The following is a 21135-nucleotide window of genomic DNA, read 5'->3' on the forward strand; positions in this document are numbered from 1 at the left end:
TGGGAAAATTGACAAAAGACCACGTAGTACAGAAGTCATTACAATAGGAATAATCTATGATGCAGTTGATCACACTACATAGCACTACCAATTTTACTGACATTTTACAAGTGTTAATGGAGAGGGCAGCCATCTTGATGTGTTAGAATCACAGTTTTATTAAACTTTTTTGAGGGCTCCTTTTATGGTAATATTCCTCTGATTCTATATTGTGACTGTATTTTCATAATGTTGCAACTTTATCTTAAAGGATAAATTCACCCTTTTGGAGCATATTAAATGTTACACACATGTGTAAAACAATCTAGGAGAAATGTGAATATTTTTATCTGCAATGAGGCCCTGTTTTTACCTGAGCGTATTGGAATGCAGAATCTCAGCAAAACGCTGGACACAGTTGTGGTGCAACTATATACAATAAAGTTGCACATACATTTACTTTAAAGAGTAACCAGAGTGCTCGCATAATTTGTAATAAAACCTCTTTGCCATTCTGAAGCTTCCCTCCAACCACTTTGCATATTATTTTATATATACTGTGATTCTGTACTTGGCAAATATGCTGCAGAAATCTCCCTTCGCCGAGTCTGGCTGCATCCATTTTAACTATGGGCAGCTGAAGCTGCTGCCTGATCACTTCCTGAATTTACCCAGACACACAGAGGCACACACCCAGCTCTGCAGCTCTCATTGGCCATCGTATGACTCCCCCTCCCCCTCCCTTCCTGACAAACTCTCAGAGTGAGAGAGAGAGCTGTGCATGATCTCATAAGCCCAGGCTGATGACTAGACAAGAAACAGGAAGTGGGCTGTATAAGGTATTTACTGGCATAAAAAAAAATGTTTTACTATCCAAAGTTGAAACAACAAAGGCAGAAGATCTAATAGATTGAAAGATGAAATAATTACTGAAGTTCCGCTTTTAGGTAAATATTACAATAAAAAACTTACTGTATGTGCTCACTGAAAATGCAGTATACTTCTTTTTTTTAACTACTAGTTTCTTATCTGTGTTAATGCTTTTGTAGCATTTCTATGGAAAGCTCCATTGCTGGGACTCACGATGAACTGTTGCAGGCGCTGAAAGAGAAGATGAGATTAGAAGGACAGCTGGAGTCATTGACAACAGAAGCCAGTCAGGTAAGAATAATTAAATCAGTCAGCCATTTAGGCTGCAGTCACACTTGCAGTGATCGCTAGCTATGTGGACAGCAGTGAATATCTGTGACTGCCAGCGACCTGTTATTGGAGTGTAAGGGACCGGCCACACCGAGCCTCTTAAAGCCGCAGTGGGAATCTGATCTGAATTCGCACAGGCCTTAATCACTGCTTCAAATGTAGCCTAAGAGACCGGATGGACCTGGTTCATATTTATACAAAACCATTAATGAGATACAACCGTGGACAGATTTTTTTGGTACCTTTCCATGGAAAAAAGAAGAAGCCACAATTTACTCTGAAATAACTTGAAGCTGACAATTGGCATCCAGCATGCTTTTCCCCCCATATTTAATAAAATTGGGCTTTGCCTTTGCGTTTGGATTCAACCGAATATTTAAAATAAATAAAACAAATGAAAATGACATTGGTTAAAACATTTTTTTTAACCTAGTGTTTAGTTGCACAACCTTTTTAGAGAAAGTCACTGCAAACAAAGAATATCTTTAGCTCTTGGCGACTGAGACAGAGTTTTCTGACACTGGTATGTTTCCCTTCAGAATTTTTTAATAGTCTTGAGATTTTATTGTGCCCTGGACAGATTCAAGCCTCCTGGGGGGAGTGGGTACCTGGTTTTTACAGGTACTTCCTGTCCCACTTCCTCCTTCCGTCGCTTGGTTACCTAGGCGACTCCTCCTAGGTGGCCCCTCCCTCTCTGCACTCTTCTTGGACTTGTCACAGGTTCCAGAAGTTTGCCTGCCACTAGGAGAGCGCAGCGCGACTTAATGCATTCCTTGCATTATAGTAAAAAATGTTTAGGCGTCAGCATTCCCCCTTCACCCCCCTCCTTTTACTTACCTGCATCCCTCATTTGATTCCACGCCGTGAACATCTGCAGCTCTTCTCTCTCTCCACTCACTTTTGGGTCTCGCTGGCTTTGCTGGTGCATCGGTAGGCATTGGCTGCCAGTGAAGCGGAAGCATGGGGCTGGGCAGAGTCACGCTGTCTGTGTCAATGGACGTAGCGGGGCTCGGGTGAGAGCATGCACGAGTGCCCACATGAGAAGCCGCTTCCCATGGGGGCACTAAACGGAGGACTAGGAGTGCCAGCAGGAGACACGAAAAGAAGAGGAGGTTCGTAGCCGCTTTGTGCATTTCCATTACACAGAGCAGTTAAGTATAGAGGTGTTTGTTTTAAAAAAAAAAAATCTTTCCAATCATTTTAAGGCTGGTTCACACTGTAAGTTGAACAAAAAAAGTGACGAATCGCCGTACCAACGCAAGCGATGTTGGTGCAGTGATTTTCACTTTTCCCCTTTCCCTGCCTAATTAGCCATTGGCTGGAAACACTAATGAGATGCTGGTTTTCCAGCATAAGATTAGAATCCGATCGCACATATTTTATTTCAGCTGTACTGTGCATATGAATACCACCTGTGCATACCAGTAGGATAGTTGAAATTGTGTACCACCCCCCTCCTCCTAGAGGTCATGGCTTTCATCCTTCTCTTTTCCACTGCATGTATAGACAGAGCATCTGAATATCAGGAAACTTTATATGCATATACATTATATTACCAAAAGTATTGTGATGCCTGCCTTTACACACACATGGACTTTATTGGCACCTCAATCTTCGTAGGATTCAATATTGAGTTGGCCCAGACTTTGCAGCTGTAACAGCTTCAACTCTTCTGTGAAGGCTGTCCACAAGGTTTAGGAGTGTGTCTATGGGAGTGTTTAACCATTCTCCCAGAAGCACATTTGTGAGGTCAGGCACTGATGTGGACGAGAAGGCCTGGCTCGCAATCTCCTCTCTAATTCATCCCAAAGGTGTTTTGTTGGGTTGAGGTCAGGACTCTGTGCAGGCCAGTCAAGTTCCTCCACCCCAAACTCGTTAATCCATGTCTTTTATGTACCTTGTTGGAACAGGAAGGGGCCATCCCCAAACTGTTCCCACTAAGTTGGGAGCATGAAATTGTCCGAAATGTCTTGGTATGCTGACGTCCTAAGCGTTCCCTTCACTGGAACTAAGGGGCCAAGCCCAACCCCTGAAAAACACACCATATTCCCCCCTCCACCAAATGATTTCGACCAGTGCACAAGCAAGGTCCATAAAGACATGGATGAGCGAGTTTGGGGTGGAGGAACTTGACTGGCCTGCACAGAGTCCTGATCTCAAACAGATAGAACACCTTTGGAGTGAATTATAGCGGAGACTGCGAGCCAGGCCTTCTCATCCGACATCAGTGCCTGACCTCACAAATGTGCTTCTGGAAGAATGGTCAAACATTCCCATAGACACACTCCTAAACCTTGTGGACAGCCTTCTCGGAAGAGTTGAAGCTTTTATAACTGCAAAGGGTGGGCCAACTCAATATTAAACCCTATGGACTAAGGCCCCATACACACTATTAGATTTTCTGCAGATTTTTGTCTTCAGGTTGCCATTAAAGTTTGTGTGTGTGTGTGTGTGTAAGGGCAGGCATCATAATACTTTTGGTCATATAGTGTACTTGTTTTTGGTTAGTGACTTACTAAAGAGTGAATAACAGATATACATGCCAGCCACAAAAGCATACACCTTCAAAAACAAGTTCATATTGACAGCCCCCATTTTTGTATTCTGACAGGTTTCATTTAACATATAGTTCCAGCTAAGTCATATATACTTTTCTAAACAGGCATTGAAAGAAAAGACAGAACTACAGGCCCAACTGGCAGCAGTGAACACCAGGCTTCAAGCTGAGGTTGAACAAAGCCTGTCTAGCCAACACAGGCAAGAGACCTTGAGCTCGGAGGTTGTCACCCTGAAGAAGTCCTGCCTAGAGCTGGAGAGGGCCATGGCAGATCTTCAGAACTCATTGGAAGTAAAGAATACCGGACTGGCCTCTTTAACCAACGATTTGCAGGTAGCTGAAGAGCAGTATCAGAGGTTGATGAGCAAAGTGGAAGAGTTGCAGAGAGCCATTATTCAAAAGGATAACACAGGTGAATACTTTTACTTGCATAAAGGAGCTCTTGGTATGGTCCTGTATGTGTGTTTTCGCTATAAGCATTAACAGCAATTCCTTTCTAGAGACTGTTAACTGTGCATCTAATTCCAAGACTCATGTAACAAATGAGACCCGTAGGACGTCCTGGGACGTCCTCGACTTTGTGCGGGGATATCTTATTGACCCCACATCTCTCCATAAAGAGGACCTGTCACAGTGATTCCTATTACAAGGGATGTGTACATTCCTTGTAATAGGAATAAAAGTGATCAAAAAAAAAAAAAAATGTCAAAAAAAGTGTAAAAATAAAAAAATGAAGTAAAAAAAAAAATTTAAAACGCCCCTGTCCCGGTCGCTCGCGTGCAGAAGCGAACGCGCATTCAAGTCCTGCCCACAAATGTAAACACCATTCAAACCCCACATGTGAGGTATCATCGCGTGCGTTAGAGCATGTGCAACAATTCTAGCACTAGACCTCCTCTAACTCAAAAATAGTAACCTGTAAAAAAAAAAATAAGCGTCGCCTATGGAGATTTTTAAGTACTGAAGTTTGGCGCCATTCCATGAGTGTGCGCAATTTTAAAGCGTGACATGTTAGGTATCTATTTACTCGGCGTAACATCGTCTTTCACATTATACAAAAAAATTGGGCTAACTTTACTGTTTTGTTATTTTTAATTCATGAAACAGTTTTTTTCCCTAAAAAAAGGCGTTTGAAAAATTATTGCGCAAATACCGTGCGAGAAAAAAAGTTGCAATGACCGCCATTTTATTCCCTAGGGTGTCTGCTAAAAAAAATATATAATGTTTGGGGGTTCTGATTAATTTTCTAGCAAAAAAATTGAGATTTTTATATAAAGGAGCAAAGTGCCACAATAGGCCCGGTAACAAAGTGGTTAAAATTATTATTTTGAGCATTTTTATTATCCATTGATAAAAATTGATTTTTTTTTTGGTCACCCTTTTGACTTCCACTTTTTGTTTAAATTCTTGCTCTGATTTCTGTTTTAATGTACAATAGAGAGTGTGTAATTTTTTTTTTTTAACATTTTATGTGTAATTTTGATGGTATGAGTTCCATTGAAGTGAATGAGGGCCGTCTTAATGTACGCTACTGAAGTTGCTCCGACTTCAGAAAAGGTTCCTGTATTACTTCAAGGCGACTTGTACCCATAGATTTCAATGGAAGTTGCCTCCAAGTTGGACCTTCGTCTTAACTGAAGCAACTTTACAGGAAAAGAAAATAGTTTAACCAGGCAAACCCCTCCCTCCCACAGAGCTGATTATTCTGTGATTGGCCACAGCCAAAGTCGCCTGTCCTGGAGGCAACTTTAAGTCACGTTGTAAGTTGCTCAAAGTCATGCTGAAGTTGCCTCCAAATCGCCTTGCAAAGTTGCGCTGTAATTCGGGTTGCCCCTGTGTGAACCGGCACTTATGGTCTTGTTTGCTGTAAGAAGTTTGTCAACCAGCTGAATGTAGTTTGTTGCTCTGTAGTGGCTAAAAAATTCTCAGCGACATCCTTTTGTGCTTTCCAGATGATTTTTTTTCTGTCCGTGCCAACAGACCTTCGAGAACTGCTTGGTATTGTTGACTGATCTTTGGAACAACAAAATGCCACTTTAATCTTGGCATCAGTTATTCATGGAAACATCTAACTCAAATAACAAACGCCTTCACCTTCCTTGTTCATTGCTTTTACAAAATGTTATGGTGAAACAAGGGCAAAAATATCTTATACAAGTGGTTCATGTTTTTCTGGAACCAAATTCTTTTAGAGTGGTCATTTCTTTTTAATGTAATGAGACTCTCTTGCACGGCGTCCGATTCACATATTTAACAGCACTTGGTATATCCAAGCTGCATTCCAAGCAGCAGAGCCACTAGTTTTAAATCTCCACAGATATTCCTGGTGTACTGGATGTGCTTCAACAAAAGTTCCATGTTTTCATACAGTATGTTTAATTCATGTGTGCAGCATAGCCAATAGATATTGCATAAACAGATTTCTTTAAAACAGTAAAATATAAATTCAATTATAGGCTATTTTTGTGATTAGCAGCCACAGGTCTATTTTGTGATTGGCAGCCACAAGTCTATAAGTTGCACCAAAAAGTGTTCAGGAAGCAAAATCTTTGCCAGTGAAACCTGCAAAATATTATTTTTTTTGTTTCTTTTTAAATGGTTTTAAACCCTAGGAACCAAAAATTATGCTGGGTAGCTGCACTCCAATATTCACCTTTATTTTGTAAAAACAGAGTTAAATGCATGATAAGTGGATACAGACCAACTGCACAGCTAAAGAGTTTAACACCGGTTATGGTGCTTAACCATAGCTAGAGTGCCACACATACATACAGGTGTGTGTGTGTATATGTGTATATATATATATATATATATATATAATTGTAACCTGGGGGATAGGTAGCAGGTACAAAAACTCCCTGGGAGGAGCAGGCACAGATAACAAGTCCATATGATAAGTGAAACCCAATGCAATGTTTATTGGTGCTATATATAAAGTCTATACAGGTGCTGTACAGTGTGCAGAAAAAACAAACGGAACAAAAAATAGTTAAACAAAAACCTAGCCGTGTCTCGGCTATAACTATATGATATGTACATGCCCTAACTACCAGGCTGAACAAGCCTACAGCTTGTCAGCTTAAACACAAACTGCTTAACAGTTTTCCACCAACTACCTTGCTCTCACAGATCAGCACTATCTGTGTTTCCCAGGCAGAGGAAGGCTGTCTGCTCAGGTGAGCTTAAATTGACCTGGGAGAGAGAACCAACACCTGAACTGGATCAGAGATCCCCGAACGTGTAATAGAGGAGCCTGGAAGATGTATAAACCCCGAACAGGACTTTCCCAGGCTCTCTCTGGGATGCTCTTGCTACTATATATATATATATATATATATATATATATATATATATATATATATATATATATATACACATACATACATACTAGGGGTGCGCATCTTCACCGGTCTCACGATTCGATTCAATTACGATTATCTGGTCATCGATTCGATTCTGCGATGCATCAAGATTACCGACGAGGTCTCGCTTCCGCTTGGACCGCCTAGGTGGCCCTTCCTCTCCGCAATCTTCTGAGACACATCACAGGTCCCAGAAGATTGCCTGGCTATGCAGGACAGCGCAGTGAGACATGCGCACCTGGCTGTGAAGCTGCAAGCTGTCACAGCCGGATGCCCACAGTAGTATTGCCAGCCCTGTGGACAGAATGGAGTGTTCGGGTGGCCACCATCGCTGGATTGTGGGACAGGTGAGTGTCTTTTTATTACAAGTCAGAAGATACTTTTTTTTGTAGCTACTGACTTTTAATATATTTTTTTTTTTTTTACTGAACTCTGCTTTTAAATAAAAATAACCTCACTCCCTTAAAGTGGAGTTCCACCCAAAAGTGGAACTTCTGCTTTAAGCACTCCTCGCCCCCTGACATGCCATATTTGGCATGTCATTTTTTTGGGAGGGGGGTGTCCTCTTTTTAGTGGGATTCCCTGTGGGACGGCTGTCTAGGTGACTCCTCCTGTCGCCCTAGGTGGCCCCTCCCTGTCAGCGATCTTCTGGGACACAGGTCACAGAAGATTGGCTGGCCAATGTCAGATCACAGCGCGCGCCTGGCCATTAAGCCGTAAGCTATCATGGCCGGGTGCCCACAGTAAATATGACGGTGTTGAGGAGAGGTGTCGGTTTAATAAAAGTCACCAGCTACACTTTTTGTAGCTGCTGACTTTTACTAAACGAAAAAACGGTGGAACTCCACTATAAAACGTGCACTACATGGTACAGTAATATATGCATGTGGCTGCTGGGAGGTCAGTAGGGATTAGAATTCCCAGCAAGTTCCCTGTACTGTCTCTGTTGAAATTTCCCTGGATTCTCAAGTTCGCACATTCCAGCACACTAGGAGTTAACACAATGGAATGTGCAAACTTAGGAGCCCAGGGAAATGTCAACACAGAGCACATGGAGGAGAAGAAAGAATACTGCTGTAACTAAGAATACCCGTTTTGCAATACATGCCATTCTAAACCATTAAGTGGCCACTGCTGCATGTGCTTTTTAAAATATATACAGCTTCTCATACCTGCATTTCTGTCTGTGTATGCTCTCTATATTCCGCACATGTGACTCTGTCCTGTCCGGCCCGCCTCTCACCTCTCGTTCTCCTCTTTCCCGACGTCAGTGGGAGTTCTCAGCCCCGCCCACCGACTATACTGTAGCTATTGGATGAGAAGAGAGGCGGGCGGGGCTGACGTCAGGAGAGACGTGAGAGGCGGGCCGGAGCGAACAGTCACTTGAGAGGAGTATACAGAGTATACAGACAGCAATATAGGTATGAAACACAGTATATTTTAAAAAGCACATGCAGCAGTGGCCACTTAAAGCGGTGGTTCACCCTAATGAAATTTTTTTTTTTATAGCATTAAATTAGGCATAGTAGCGCGAGCTACAGTATGCCTGTATTGATTTTTTTAGCCCGGTACTCACTGTGCAATCCTCTCTAGAAGATTCCGACTCCCCGCGGGGAATGGGCGTTCCTATCAAAAGGGAGGATGATTGACGGCCGGCTATGGCACGTCACGCTTCTCCGGTAATAGCCGAAATAGGACTTGGCGCTTCACGGCGCCTGCGCATAGTCTGTGTGCAGGCGCCGTGAAGAGCCGAGACCTGTTCCGGCTATCTTCGGGGAGCGTGACGTGCCATAGCCGGCCGTCAATCATCCTCCCTCTTGATAGGAACGCCCATTCCCCGCGGGAGTCGGAATCTTCTATAGAGGATTGCACAGTGAGTACCGGGCTAAAAAAATCAATACAGGCATACTGTAGCTCGCGCTACTATGCCTAATGTAATGCTCAAATGTTGTTAGTGTGGGTGAACCACCGCTTTAATGGATAATAGCGGCATTTATTGCAAAACGGGTTTTTTAATACACACGCTCGGAGCGCTCTCCCGGGAGGGGCGGGGCAAGTCGGGATGACGTCACCCGACATCGATTAGTGGGGTCACATGCATCGATGCCGCATCGGGTGCCCCCGAATCGCGGTGCATCGATGCAACGATTATATTCAGCACCCCTAATACATACATACATACATACATACACACACTCTAGACAAAGCATGCGAGACATTGATTGTCAAATAACACCTGTGAACATCATCAAATTACAGATTAGCCATTAACCCCCGGACCATTTTGTAGCTAAAGGACCAGGCCACTGCGTCGCTTTAACGGACAATTGCGCGGTCGTGCGATGTGGCTCCCAAACAAAATTTACATCCTTTTTTTCCCCACAAATGGAGCTTTCTTTTGGTGGTATTTAATCACCTCTGCGGTTTTTATTTTTTTGCGCTATAAACAAAAATAGAGCAACAATTTTGAAAAAAATTCAATATTTTTTACTTTTTGCTATAATAAATATCCCCCAAAAATATATAAAACAATTTTTTTTTCCCTCGATTTAGGCCGATACGTATTCTTCTACATATTTTTGGTAAAAAAAATTGCAATAAGCGTTTACTGATTGGTTGGCGCAAAAGTTATAGCGACTACAAAATAGGGGATAGTTTTATAGCATTTTTAGTAATATTTTTTTTTTTACTAGTAATGGCGGCGATCTTCGATTTTTATCGTGACTGCGACATTATAGCGGACACTTTTGACAAATTTTTGGGACCATTGTAATTTTTACAACGATCGGTGCTATAAAAATGCACTGGTTACTTTTGAAAATGACACTGGCAGTGAAGGGGTTAACCACTAGATGGCGCTGTAGGAGTTAAGTGTTCCCTAAGGCGTGATTCTTGCTGTAGGATAGCATGGCTTGCTGTGACACGTAACTAATCGTGTTCCCGATGACAGGGAACACGATCAGTGTCGGCTAGGCAGAACGGGGCGATGTTGTGTTTACACTAACATCTCCCTGTTCTATGTCTCCGTGAGACAGTCGTGGGTATGCGATCGAGTCAGCGGAATCCGTGGATACGCTCACGGATATCGCGGCGGGCGCGCACGCAACAACCGCTTCTTAAAGGGGACTTACAGGTACGTCCTTTTGCCTGCCCGTGCCATGCTGCAGACGTATATCTGCGTCCGGTGGGTGGCAAGCGGTTAAACAAATGAAAAAATCTTCACAGACAATTCTACATATAAAAATATGTGGAAAAAAAACGAAAAACAAAAACACAATAGACCTAAAACATCCACATGCATTATAAAACTTTGTATGTGATTAAAAAATGCATGCCCTGGCATATGCAACGAAGAGGGGAATGACATTTTCCTCTTACCAGTGCATCAGTGTAATTGAATGCGGCTCAAAGAACCCCCCTCTTTTTCATATTATTGTTTTAATGTTTCTTTATTCTATTCATTTTATTTTTTTATCCTATTCTATTATCCTATTTTCTCCTACCTCTCTTCGTCACCCCTCATCCTATTGCTAAAACTAGGCAGCATATGACCAAAAATGAATATATATATATATATATATATATATATATATATATATATATATATATATATATATATATATATATATATATATATATATATATATATATATATAAAAAATATATGCATCCCGATGTCATTATATAAAAATCAAATGACATAGAACATATTAATATACTCCCATAACAAAAATGTTACCACTTGAGAGAATTACAAGGTGCAAATAGAACATGGCGAAGATCATAAATGCATGAATGCATAAATGGCATCAATACAAGTGAATAATGGATCATAGTAACCATGTCACATGAATCATGATGGCTCATGTATATGACTGCAAGAGTCCTAATATGACAAAAAAAATTGACGAAAAAACACTACCAAAGCAAATCAAAAAGGGGGGACGAGAGGAAAAATCAAAACGAGAAGGAGGCGATGAACAGAACCCAGATGGAATCGTACAGTGCTGCAAACAACAATATTCCTTATCAAGGAACAGAGATTAGACACGCAACTGACCAGTTAATAGGAAAATCACGTGTAAACCTCTGACCAAAACCTAATAACGAACCACCTCCTAATTATATGAATGTATACAAAGATTATGTGCACACACCCACATCCATATACCTATGTACACTTTCCAGCTATAGCAGTGGCGCTGCGTCCATAAAGGGAGCACGGGTGTTGCCCCCTCTCTCTCCTGCACCTGTCTATCACCATAGATAGATTCATAAAGACCTCATTCCTTGGGTCTTTACGCAGTTTTGGAAACATACCAGAAACTATTCCTTGGTCCGCCTCCCTTGTGAATGGTGGGAGAGGTCCTGCATTTTTGGCGCTGGTTGTTCCCATGGTTCTAAGGTTACATATTTTCGTCACTATATAGACGACTTAATCTTTGTGTGTACCAAGGATGTGGGGGACATTGGTGAGTGGCTCCTATACAGGTATTATGGACCAAAGATGTTATGTTGATAGATGGAGACAGAATCTCTTCTAAACTCTATAGGAAACCGTCAGCTGTGGAGGTAGTGGCTGCCCGTGTTGCCCCTATATACAACGGGGGAATGTGATCCATACTACTTTTTTGAATAAGGATTTTAAGGCATCCACGTTTATTAACTGTAACACCATGTTTTTGATATATGTAATCACCTTTGAGCAGTGCTCTGTTCAATATGTGGGTCGTACGACCCGCAGGTTGAGGGATTGGTTACATGATCACTTATGTGATATAGCTGAGGATCATTCTACTAACATAGCAAGATGCTGGAATTTGTGCCATGATAAGGATGTCAGTAGCCTACGTATCCAGGGAGTAGAAAAGATGGTGTCATCTAAAAAGAGGAGGTGAAAAATTCAGATTGCTCTGCAAGAGGGGAGTGTATTGAATATTCCATCTCAATACTAGGAAGCCCATTGGCCTCAATTTTGAGTGGGATGTCTCGCACTTCTGTGAGTAAATAGTTACATTACATAGTCCAGATGTTTGACATTGTATTCTCCCTTCTTCTGGTCTTGCGTATTTATTTTTTTATCATTTATTTTATTTTCCCTTTCTACCTCCCCTTCCTCCTTACTTTTTTCATCTTTACATTTTTTATTTTTTTTATTTGATATAATATATCTATATTTCTTTAACTATACATGGGTATATGGATGTGGGTGTGTGCACATAATCTTTGTATACATTCATATAATTAGGAGGTTTTGGTCAGAGATTTACACATGATTTTCCTATTCACTGGTCAGTTACATGTCTAATCTCTGTTCCTTGATAAGGAATATTGTTTGTGTAGCGCTGTATGATTCCATCTGGGTTCTGTTCTGCTCATCACCTTCTTCTCGTTTTTCATTCTTCTTTTCTTTTTTCCCCTCGTCCCCCTTTTATACTCTCCACTTTTTTTCATTGCTTTGGCTGTGGCTTTTTGTCTTTTATTTTTTGTCATATTAGGATTCTTGCAGTCGTATACTTGAGCTATCATGATTCATGTGACATGGTTACTATGATCAATTATTCACTTGTATTTATGCATTTATGATCTTTGGCATGTTCTATTTGCAATGGTAACATTTTTGTTATGGGAGTATATTAATATATGTTTTTCTACGTATTCTTTTTGATGCCTGTATAATTTTTTAATCATTTAGACATGTGTCATTTGATTCTTATAGACTGACATCAGGAGGCATATATGTATTCATTTTTGGTCATATGCAGCCTAGTTTTAGCAATAGGATGAGGGGTGACAAAGATACGTAGGAAAAAATAGGATAAAAATAAAATCTCTTATAGTAGACAAAAGAAGCAGTGGGGGAGCCATAGGCTGCTGCTGTCAGTCAGACTCATGTGAGGAGAGAGTTGGGGGGGATGGCTTGGCTTACCAGCACTGGGTGTGACTTTGGACGCATACAGCCAGACTCAAGAGCCCGCCCACACCAGTTCCCCATAGCACGCAACTTGCTATGGGGGCACCCTCGGGAAGATGGAGCTGAATGCGCCAGCAGGGGACTGCCAAAAAAAGAGGTAAGGGACCGCTCTGTGCAATATCCCTGCACAAAGCAGGTAAGTATATCTTATTTTTTATTTTAATTAAAAGAAATGGCCTTTTAGAATTATTTTAAGTTATTTTTAAAGCTGAACTTCAGCCTAATGCAAGTTGATGAATTGTATTTATTTATTTTGCATGTGGGTATAATATGGGGGATTTAGAGCCGGTTCACACTGGGGTGCCACGACTTTGGGGGCGACTCGGCAAGTCGTCCTGAAGACGACTTCAGAGGCGACTTGCAAAATAACTTCTGTATAGAAGTCAATGCAAGTCGCCCCCGAAGTCATACAAGAACCTTTTTCTAAGTCGGAGCGACTTGCGTCACTCCTATTAGAACGATTCCGGTGAATAGAATGGGACGCGATTTGTCAGGCGGCTGAGTCGCCCCAGTGTGAACCGGCTCTTAAGATTGTATTGACTAAACTATTAGGAATATTGACATTTAGTTAAGTAGATGGGAAAAATTGCATATAACTTTACACATATGCTTTTGTTTCACATAGTTCATGATCTGCGACAGAAGACTGTTTCTCTACAGAACCAGCTACAGCAAGTGCAACTGGATCGTACTACACTAACTAACAAGCTCAAAGCCTCAAAAGCAGAAATATCCTCTTTGCAACAGGCACGTGAGTGGTACCAACAACAGCTTACATTGGCTCAAGAAGCTCGGGTCCGACTACAGAGCGAGATGGCAAACATGCAGGTATATGCTTATCTTGGTGCTATCACATTTAACATTTTTATGACATTTTCTTTATGGTTGATTACAACATAATTATCACTTTGCTTCATTCCCCCATAGGCCGGACAAATGACCCAAGCTGGGGTTTTAGAGCACCTTAAAATAGAAAATGTAACACTCTCACATCAACTGACAGAGACACAGCACAGGACAATCAAGGAAAAAGAGCGCATTGCTGTACAACTCCAGAATATTGAGGTAGGCCACGTTTTGTTTACAAATCATTCACTCTGCTACTGTCAGAGAAGGTGGAGACTGCATAAATAGGTCTTGTGCATTGTGTTTTTACTGATGTTCTTGCACCCAAACCAAATTTCATAAGTAAAATTAAACATGCCATTTTAAACATTTTATTCAGATTTTTATTTTTAAATTATCAGTTTATTTACTCTCATGCATAGTTGTGCTGAACACCTATTCATTAAAAAATACTCTGCATTGCAGAAACATCCTGTATTACCGTATATGCTTTCATTAAAATAAGTGACTTGCTTTACTATGACTTAAACTTTGTGTAGGGAGTGACTTTCTTTTGTTTCTCACTTTCAGACTGACATGTTGGATCAGGAGGCTGCTTTCCATCAGATACAGGAAGCAAAGAACATGGTGGAAGAAGATCTTCAAAGAAAACTTGAGGAGTTTGAGGATGAACGAGAGCAGTTGCAGAAACTGGCAGATTCCGCAGTTGCTTTGGAACGTGAAATAGAGCAGGTTTGATTCCTATTTTGTTGACTGGTTCAAAGAAAAGCTTGCCTGTGAGAGACATGGAGACTGCCATGACTTATTCTGCAATGTAGCCAAGCTGTCATGCTGACATTCTTGGTCGCTGTTTTGAGTCATCAAAGAATTGCAAGTAAGGACTGCTATCGTTTGTGATGTATACACTTCTGGGTCAGTGATTCAGATGATATTGATGACCGTAGGTATGCATAACAGCCAAGCAACTAGCATTTCAGAAAAAAGGTTAGCACTTGCAGCCCCTTGGTTTTTCTTAGGAAAGTACCTTGACATTTATGGGTTTGAATTATAGATTATAGTGAAGAGAGAGGGTCCACGGTTTAATTTGGTTTTCTGTTAATTTCTTGTGTTTAGATGGCGCTAAATTTGCATCAGAAAAATCTGCAGCTTGAAGCTCTTCAGCAAGAACATCTTGAAATCTTGAAACAGCTCACATCAACACAAGAAAATCTTCATACCAAAGACCAGACACTAAATGACCTCCAGATGCGGTATGATGAACTTGAGGCCAGGCTTGTGGAACTTCAGAATGATGTTTCCTCGAAGGATGACACAATTCAGTATCTACAAAATCAGAAAATTGTTTTAGAAGTGGCATTGCAGACTGCCAAGGTGGAACAAGAAAGTTTAGACCAAGGAGCCAAACGTTTGGAAGAAGGGACTGAAGCTGCGGCAGAAATTTTGGAACAGTTGCGCCAGGACCTTGCATTTAAATCTGGACAGGTGACTACATTTCAAAAACTTTTTCAGATTTTGTTTTAGCTCATGGATTAATCTCTAAATGCTGGTGCTGATTTTTTTTCATACTTTGACATACAGAAAATTGTGAAAAGGTGATGATAATGTGAAAAATGATAACTAGGATATGGTCGCAGAGTCAATATTCTTTACATGCATTTACAAAATGTTTACATAATTTTCTAATACTCCGTAGGTGGAGGCATTGCAGCAAGAGAATGCAACTTTAAAAAAACAGACCCAGAAAGTGAAGGAACAATTTGTCCAGCAAAAAGTAAGCATTTTTCTGTAGCATATTCAACACTTTGGGTATACATATCATGTTTTGCTGATTAAAAGAAAAACTTGCATTAACGTTTGTTAAATAATTGCTGCAATTTATAATTATTATATTGGGGAAAAATTACCTTTCCTAAAGAGTTAACAGTAAAATTATACTAAAGTAGTGCACATAGTATAATCTACAACTTTATACATTTTCTGTTGGTCCATAAGTTCCACAAGTTGCATAAGTGGTACAACTAACATCATTTCCTACAGCTTCTTAAAAGATCAGGAAGGATCCAGCTGGTGCAGGGAGACTATCAGCAAACCGTGCAGGAAAGGGTTAAAAACCAAGTACATTGGCTTTAATATTTTAAGATTATAGTTTTTTTTATAGTGTTCCCAAAATATATGGTAACTATGATTACAGTAATTTCATTGCTAATAGGAATCTTTTTTCATGGAAATGTAACTCCTATAAGTACTGAATTCCTAATAAACTACTTGCATACAATGGGGGAAATTGACATGCATAATGCTTGCACCACTCTTATAAATGTAAAAAGTGGCTGCTCAAATCTCTCTTGCATGGGGGTTCTGGTTTTGACGGTAGCCCTGTTTTCACACGCCTGCTTAATCCTGGCTGTGTAGGACAAGCCGAATAAGTCTCTGAATCATCCCAGACACCTGACCAGGAAAACGGAAATACAGGAGTTTGTTGTATCAGGGTAGCAAGGGGATTGTAGGGCATAGGTAGACATAGCGGAATTGATATCTTAAGAGTCCCTTTTTGCTCACAGGGTTAAATCGATGGTAATAAACCCCTAATCCTATTAAGAGAACTGCCATTTTTGTTTGATATGTTTTAAAACAGAAAGGAAGGAAAACTGTTTTTTTTTTTCCTCAACGTTTTTGATCTTTCTCCTTTTATATAGGGAAACAATGAAAAATCCATGTAAAATTAAAGTTCACTTGGGTACACTATTGCATGACAAGAAATTGTCAAACTATCACAGAGAAAATAGTCTGGAAAGGAAGATATATATACCCTATTTCTAAAGTAGTTATTTTGATATTTTAAACTTCCAAAACCCCACGTTTCATCAACATGCACAAAAATGGAGCACTCTTTATTTTATTTTTTGCATTCATGCTGGTGTCTGCATTTTAGGTGATGGTCGAAGCATACCGCCGAGATGCTAGTTCAAAGGACCAACTGATTAGTGAGCTAAAAGCCACCAAAAAAAAGCTTGACTCTGAGGTGAAAGAACTAAGAAAAGAGCTGCTGAAGGTCCATGGAGAGAAAACGGCAGCAGAGGTGGAGCAAGCCCGGGTTGTGAAGGAAATGTTAAAAGTGCAACAACAAATGGATGAACTTGAATTACATCTTCAGGCTGCTCAGAATGACAGAGATGACATGGAAATCCGTTTACAGGTTGGATTAAAGTGTCTTTCTAGCTAAATATCAGAAATGTATGCCTCGTACACACACACACGTTCAGATTATCGTACAACGTATCGTTCACATTTTGTTGTATCAAACTATTGTCGAATACAACCGTGCAAAATGTGCGCTACGAAAAGTTAGATGTGGAGAAGTGTTGTCTGAGCAAAGTTTTTCGTGTTTGTCTCTTCGGATTTTGTTGGACGCACTGTCGTGATCTGCTGTCGAAAGCTGTGTACCAACAATCAGATTATTGAACAATCTATCCGAAAGCGATTTTTATCATCCGATAATCGGAACGTGTGTACGAGGCATATGTCTGCTGCCAATTTAAAATGGTGAAGGGTATGCAGGTACGCTTCAGTATACCCTTTTTTGTCTCTGTTGCAGAGCAATTTAAGCTAAACTGATACAAATTCCAATAATACTGTTTTTCAATTTTAGCTATTTTTTGTTTATTGAGAGTAGCAGAATCACATCTAATTGGTTGGCATCGATTACAACATGGTCTACACAGTTATTTGTTTAATTGAAGTACTTGGGATTTATGCGGTTGTAAAGGCTAACGTTTTTTTTAGGGTCCTTTCACACAGGCGTTCCGTATGTCTGTTTTTTCCTCCATCCGTTTCCGGAGGAAAAACTGACATACATGTGTGTCTATAACATTGATGGCGAACCTTGGCACCCCAGATGTTTTGGAACTACATTTCCCATGATGCTCATGTACTCTGCAGTGTAGTGTAGCATCATGGGAAATGTAGTTCCAAAACATCTGGAGTGTCAAGGTTCGCCATCACTGGTCTATAAGCTAGCGGACGTTGGTGTATGATCATCCACTGATGTCCGCCCCGTTAAGTTTTTTGAGACGGAAGAAAACCCTATTTTTCTTCCATCCGTTTAAAAAAAAATAAAAAAAGCCTAAATATTTTTCATTTTAGAACCACTTTAAGCTTGTATAGTTTTAAAACAGATATGTTTTTTTTCAGATACTTAGTAGATAGGGTACTGTTTCTCTGGTGGCTAGAATACTGTTAGAGCGAGGATTCTGGCTGACATCCTGAAAGCTTACTAAATTAATGTGACAAAAAAAAAAAAAATACAGTAAAGTTTGCAGGCACCAAATTTGAGCATTGAATTTAGATAAAAATCTTACAGACCGCTCCCAGTTTTACGCTATGATTGGGAGCCAATCGTACAGGCTCTTGATCATGTAACTAATGCTGATCACGTAATCGGGAAGTCCATCCAGCTCCTTTGGGTTAAAGACTAAGTTAAAGAAGGGCTGCCAGAACTGGGCAGGAAGGGGTTAAAGCTTCTCCAAACCCTTCTCCAAAAAGTTTTGAGTATGTATTGATGCATACTAGTCGGTCGATGTATGTAGCTGCATTAGTGTACTTTTTCAGATTTTTTTTTTCCTTTATTTTCACTTGGTGATCCTACCCCAAGGACAGGACTAAAGGCACCTCCTCTTCTACATAACACTGCAACTTGAATGCACGGGTTTGAATGGGACCTTAAGATGTTAAATAATGTCTAAATAAAGGTTCCATAGTGGGAAATTTATATTTTCAACATACAGCTGACATCTTGTATAGTAACAGCAATATACTGCTGCCTATATTAGAAAAGTGAACGAGACACATAGAAAACTGAAAGCATGCCCTCTTAAGGCTACAGCCCTTCTCACATCACACCAGCTCAGTTTTTCCTTCGTGTCCTTAGGAGAATGGAAGTGTCTGTTTAGCTATATTTTTTGACTGATTTGGAAGATTTTTCTACCATCAACCGTTACTAGTAGATTCAGGCCAGATATTGGAAATCTTAAAAGTCTTTACAGTTAATGAAGGAGCACATGATTTCCTAGTTCATTAAGTGTACTGGGGACTGCAGCAGTCCCGCAGTTGTGACGACCTATCTATGTTCAGTTGGCACAAGACTCTGCTTTCAGGTCATGCCTGTTTCTTTGGGTAATCCTTTCTGAATTTTCAGTACCAGCGCTTTGGCAGTTTTCTCCTTTCCCTTTCTCTGAAGACCCGCTCTGAGTAGCTAGCAGGCTATATGCTGTTCCCTTTTCTTTTTTTTTCACCTGGGGCTTAAGGCTATAAATGACTGCTCTCTTTGTAAGGATGATTAAGATCTCTTGTTTTATTCTGATCTTGCTTATATACAGTGCCTTGAAAAAGTTTTCCTTCCCCTTGAATTTCTCCACATTTTGTCATGTTACACCCAAAAACGTAAATGTATTTTATCTGCATTTTATGTGATAGACCAGCACAAAGTGGCACATAGTTGTGAAGTGGATGGAAAATGGTTTTCAATTTTTTTTTTTTTTTACAAATATATAACTGAGAAGTGTGGCGTGCATTTGTATTCACCCCCCCCCCCCCCCCCCCTGAGTCAATACTTTGTAGAACCATCTTTTGTGGCAATTGCAGCTGCTTGTATTTTTGGGTATATCTCTACCATCTTTGCACTACTAGGGGGTGACGTTTTTGCCCATTCTTCTCAAAAAAGCTCAAGCTCTGTCAGATTGGATGGAGAGCATCTGTGAACAGCAATTTTCAAGTCTTGCCACATATTCTCAATTGGATTTAGGTCTAAATTTTGGGCCATTTTAACGCATGAATATGCTTTGACCTAATCCATTCCATTATAGCTCTAGCTATGTGTTTAGGGTTGTTGCCCTGCAGAAAGCTGAACCTCTGCCCCGGTCTTAAGTCTTTTGAAGACTCTTAACAGGTTTCTTCTAAGATTTCCCTGTATTTGACTCCATCCATCTTCCCATCAACTCTGACCAGCTTCCCTGTCCCTGCTGAAGAAAAGCATCCCCACAACATAATTCTGCCACCACCATGTTTCAAGATGGGGATAAAGTGTTCAGGGTGATGTGCAATGTTTAGTTTTTCGCCACACATAGCGTTTTGTTTACAGGCCAAAAAGTTCAATTTTGGTCTTATCTGACCAGAGCACCTTTTTCAACATGTTTGCTGTGTCCCCCACATGGCTTCTCGCAAACTTCAAACAGGACTTCTTATGGCTTTCTTTCAACAATGGCTTTCTTCTTGCCACTCTTCCAAAAAGTTCAGGTTTGTAGAGTACATGACAAATGGTGGTCCTTTGGACACATTTTCCCACCTGAGCTGTGGATCTCTGCAGCTCCTCCAGAGTTACCATGGGCCTCTTGGCTGCATCTCTGAGTAATGCTCTCCTTGCCCAACTTGTCAATTTAGATGGACATCCATGGTTTGGTTTCTTTTGGGGGACCAAGGTACTGTTTCTGCCCAAATCGCCGTTTTACATTTCCTGCCTCCTCCTCTGGAGGTTGGGTTGCAATGTTGTTTTTTTTCTATCGGTTGCATTTGCTGTGACCCAGTTCCTTACAAGCACCTCAACCTCCTTTCTGGGCACACCACTGTTTTCATGAGAAATTATAACGGCCATCCATACACTTCTCCTGCAGACTGTGAGACACAGCAGCAGCATAGCTTTTAAAGGTGTTACACCCACCTACAGAAGCCTCGCTCATGGTTCCTTGAGTATTATTATGGCAGGGGTCGGCAATATCCGGGCGCCAGGTCGCATTGGCAACAAGAAATTGTGACCTGGCGCCTGCGCCCGCCGGTAATTAAGGCAGCGGCTTTGCGGCCTCAATTACCGGCCGCCGCGGGCCCGCCGCAATCGCGCGGCGGGGGAGGTGGGGGCGCATGGAAGCACAGGATCCTGTAATTGAGGCCGCGGCTTTGCGGCCATGTGAAGACCCAAGCTCTTCCTTCTGTGAGCTGGCGCCATCTGGTGGTGGCCGTTGGCATTACAAGTTAAACAGCAATTCTAATGTGTGTAATTTTTCACTATTTTCACTGCCATCTCCTTCCCACTAATTAGAACCCCCAAACATTATATATATTTTTTATTCTAACACCCTAGAGAATAAAATGGCGATCGTTGCAATACTTTCTGTCATGCCGTATTTGCGCAGCGGTCTTATAAGCGCACTTTTTTGGGAAAAAAATAC

At 40.9% G+C, this 21135-nt stretch overlaps 1 protein-coding gene across 3 annotated transcripts in view; it reads left to right on the forward strand.

Moving 5' to 3' along the window:
• GOLGA3 (golgin A3) overlaps window positions 1-21135 on the forward strand; it is a 106565-nt gene that overhangs the window by 39620 nt on the left and 45810 nt on the right. For all 3 annotated transcript variants that reach the window (XM_040347791.1, XM_040347799.1, XM_040347795.1), the window contains exons 6-13: window positions 1029-1140; window positions 3842-4148; window positions 13698-13900; window positions 14000-14137; window positions 14489-14650; window positions 15032-15400; window positions 15612-15689; window positions 16851-17114. In XM_040347791.1, the coding sequence (XP_040203725.1) occupies window positions 1029-1140; window positions 3842-4148; window positions 13698-13900; window positions 14000-14137; window positions 14489-14650; window positions 15032-15400; window positions 15612-15689; window positions 16851-17114 (1633 nt within the window). The remainder of the gene's footprint in view (window positions 1-1028; window positions 1141-3841; window positions 4149-13697; window positions 13901-13999; window positions 14138-14488; window positions 14651-15031; window positions 15401-15611; window positions 15690-16850; window positions 17115-21135) is intronic.

This window comes from Rana temporaria, chromosome 1, assembly GCF_905171775.1.
Source record: "Rana temporaria chromosome 1, aRanTem1.1, whole genome shotgun sequence".
NCBI classification, from domain to species: Eukaryota; Metazoa; Chordata; class Amphibia; order Anura; family Ranidae; genus Rana; species Rana temporaria.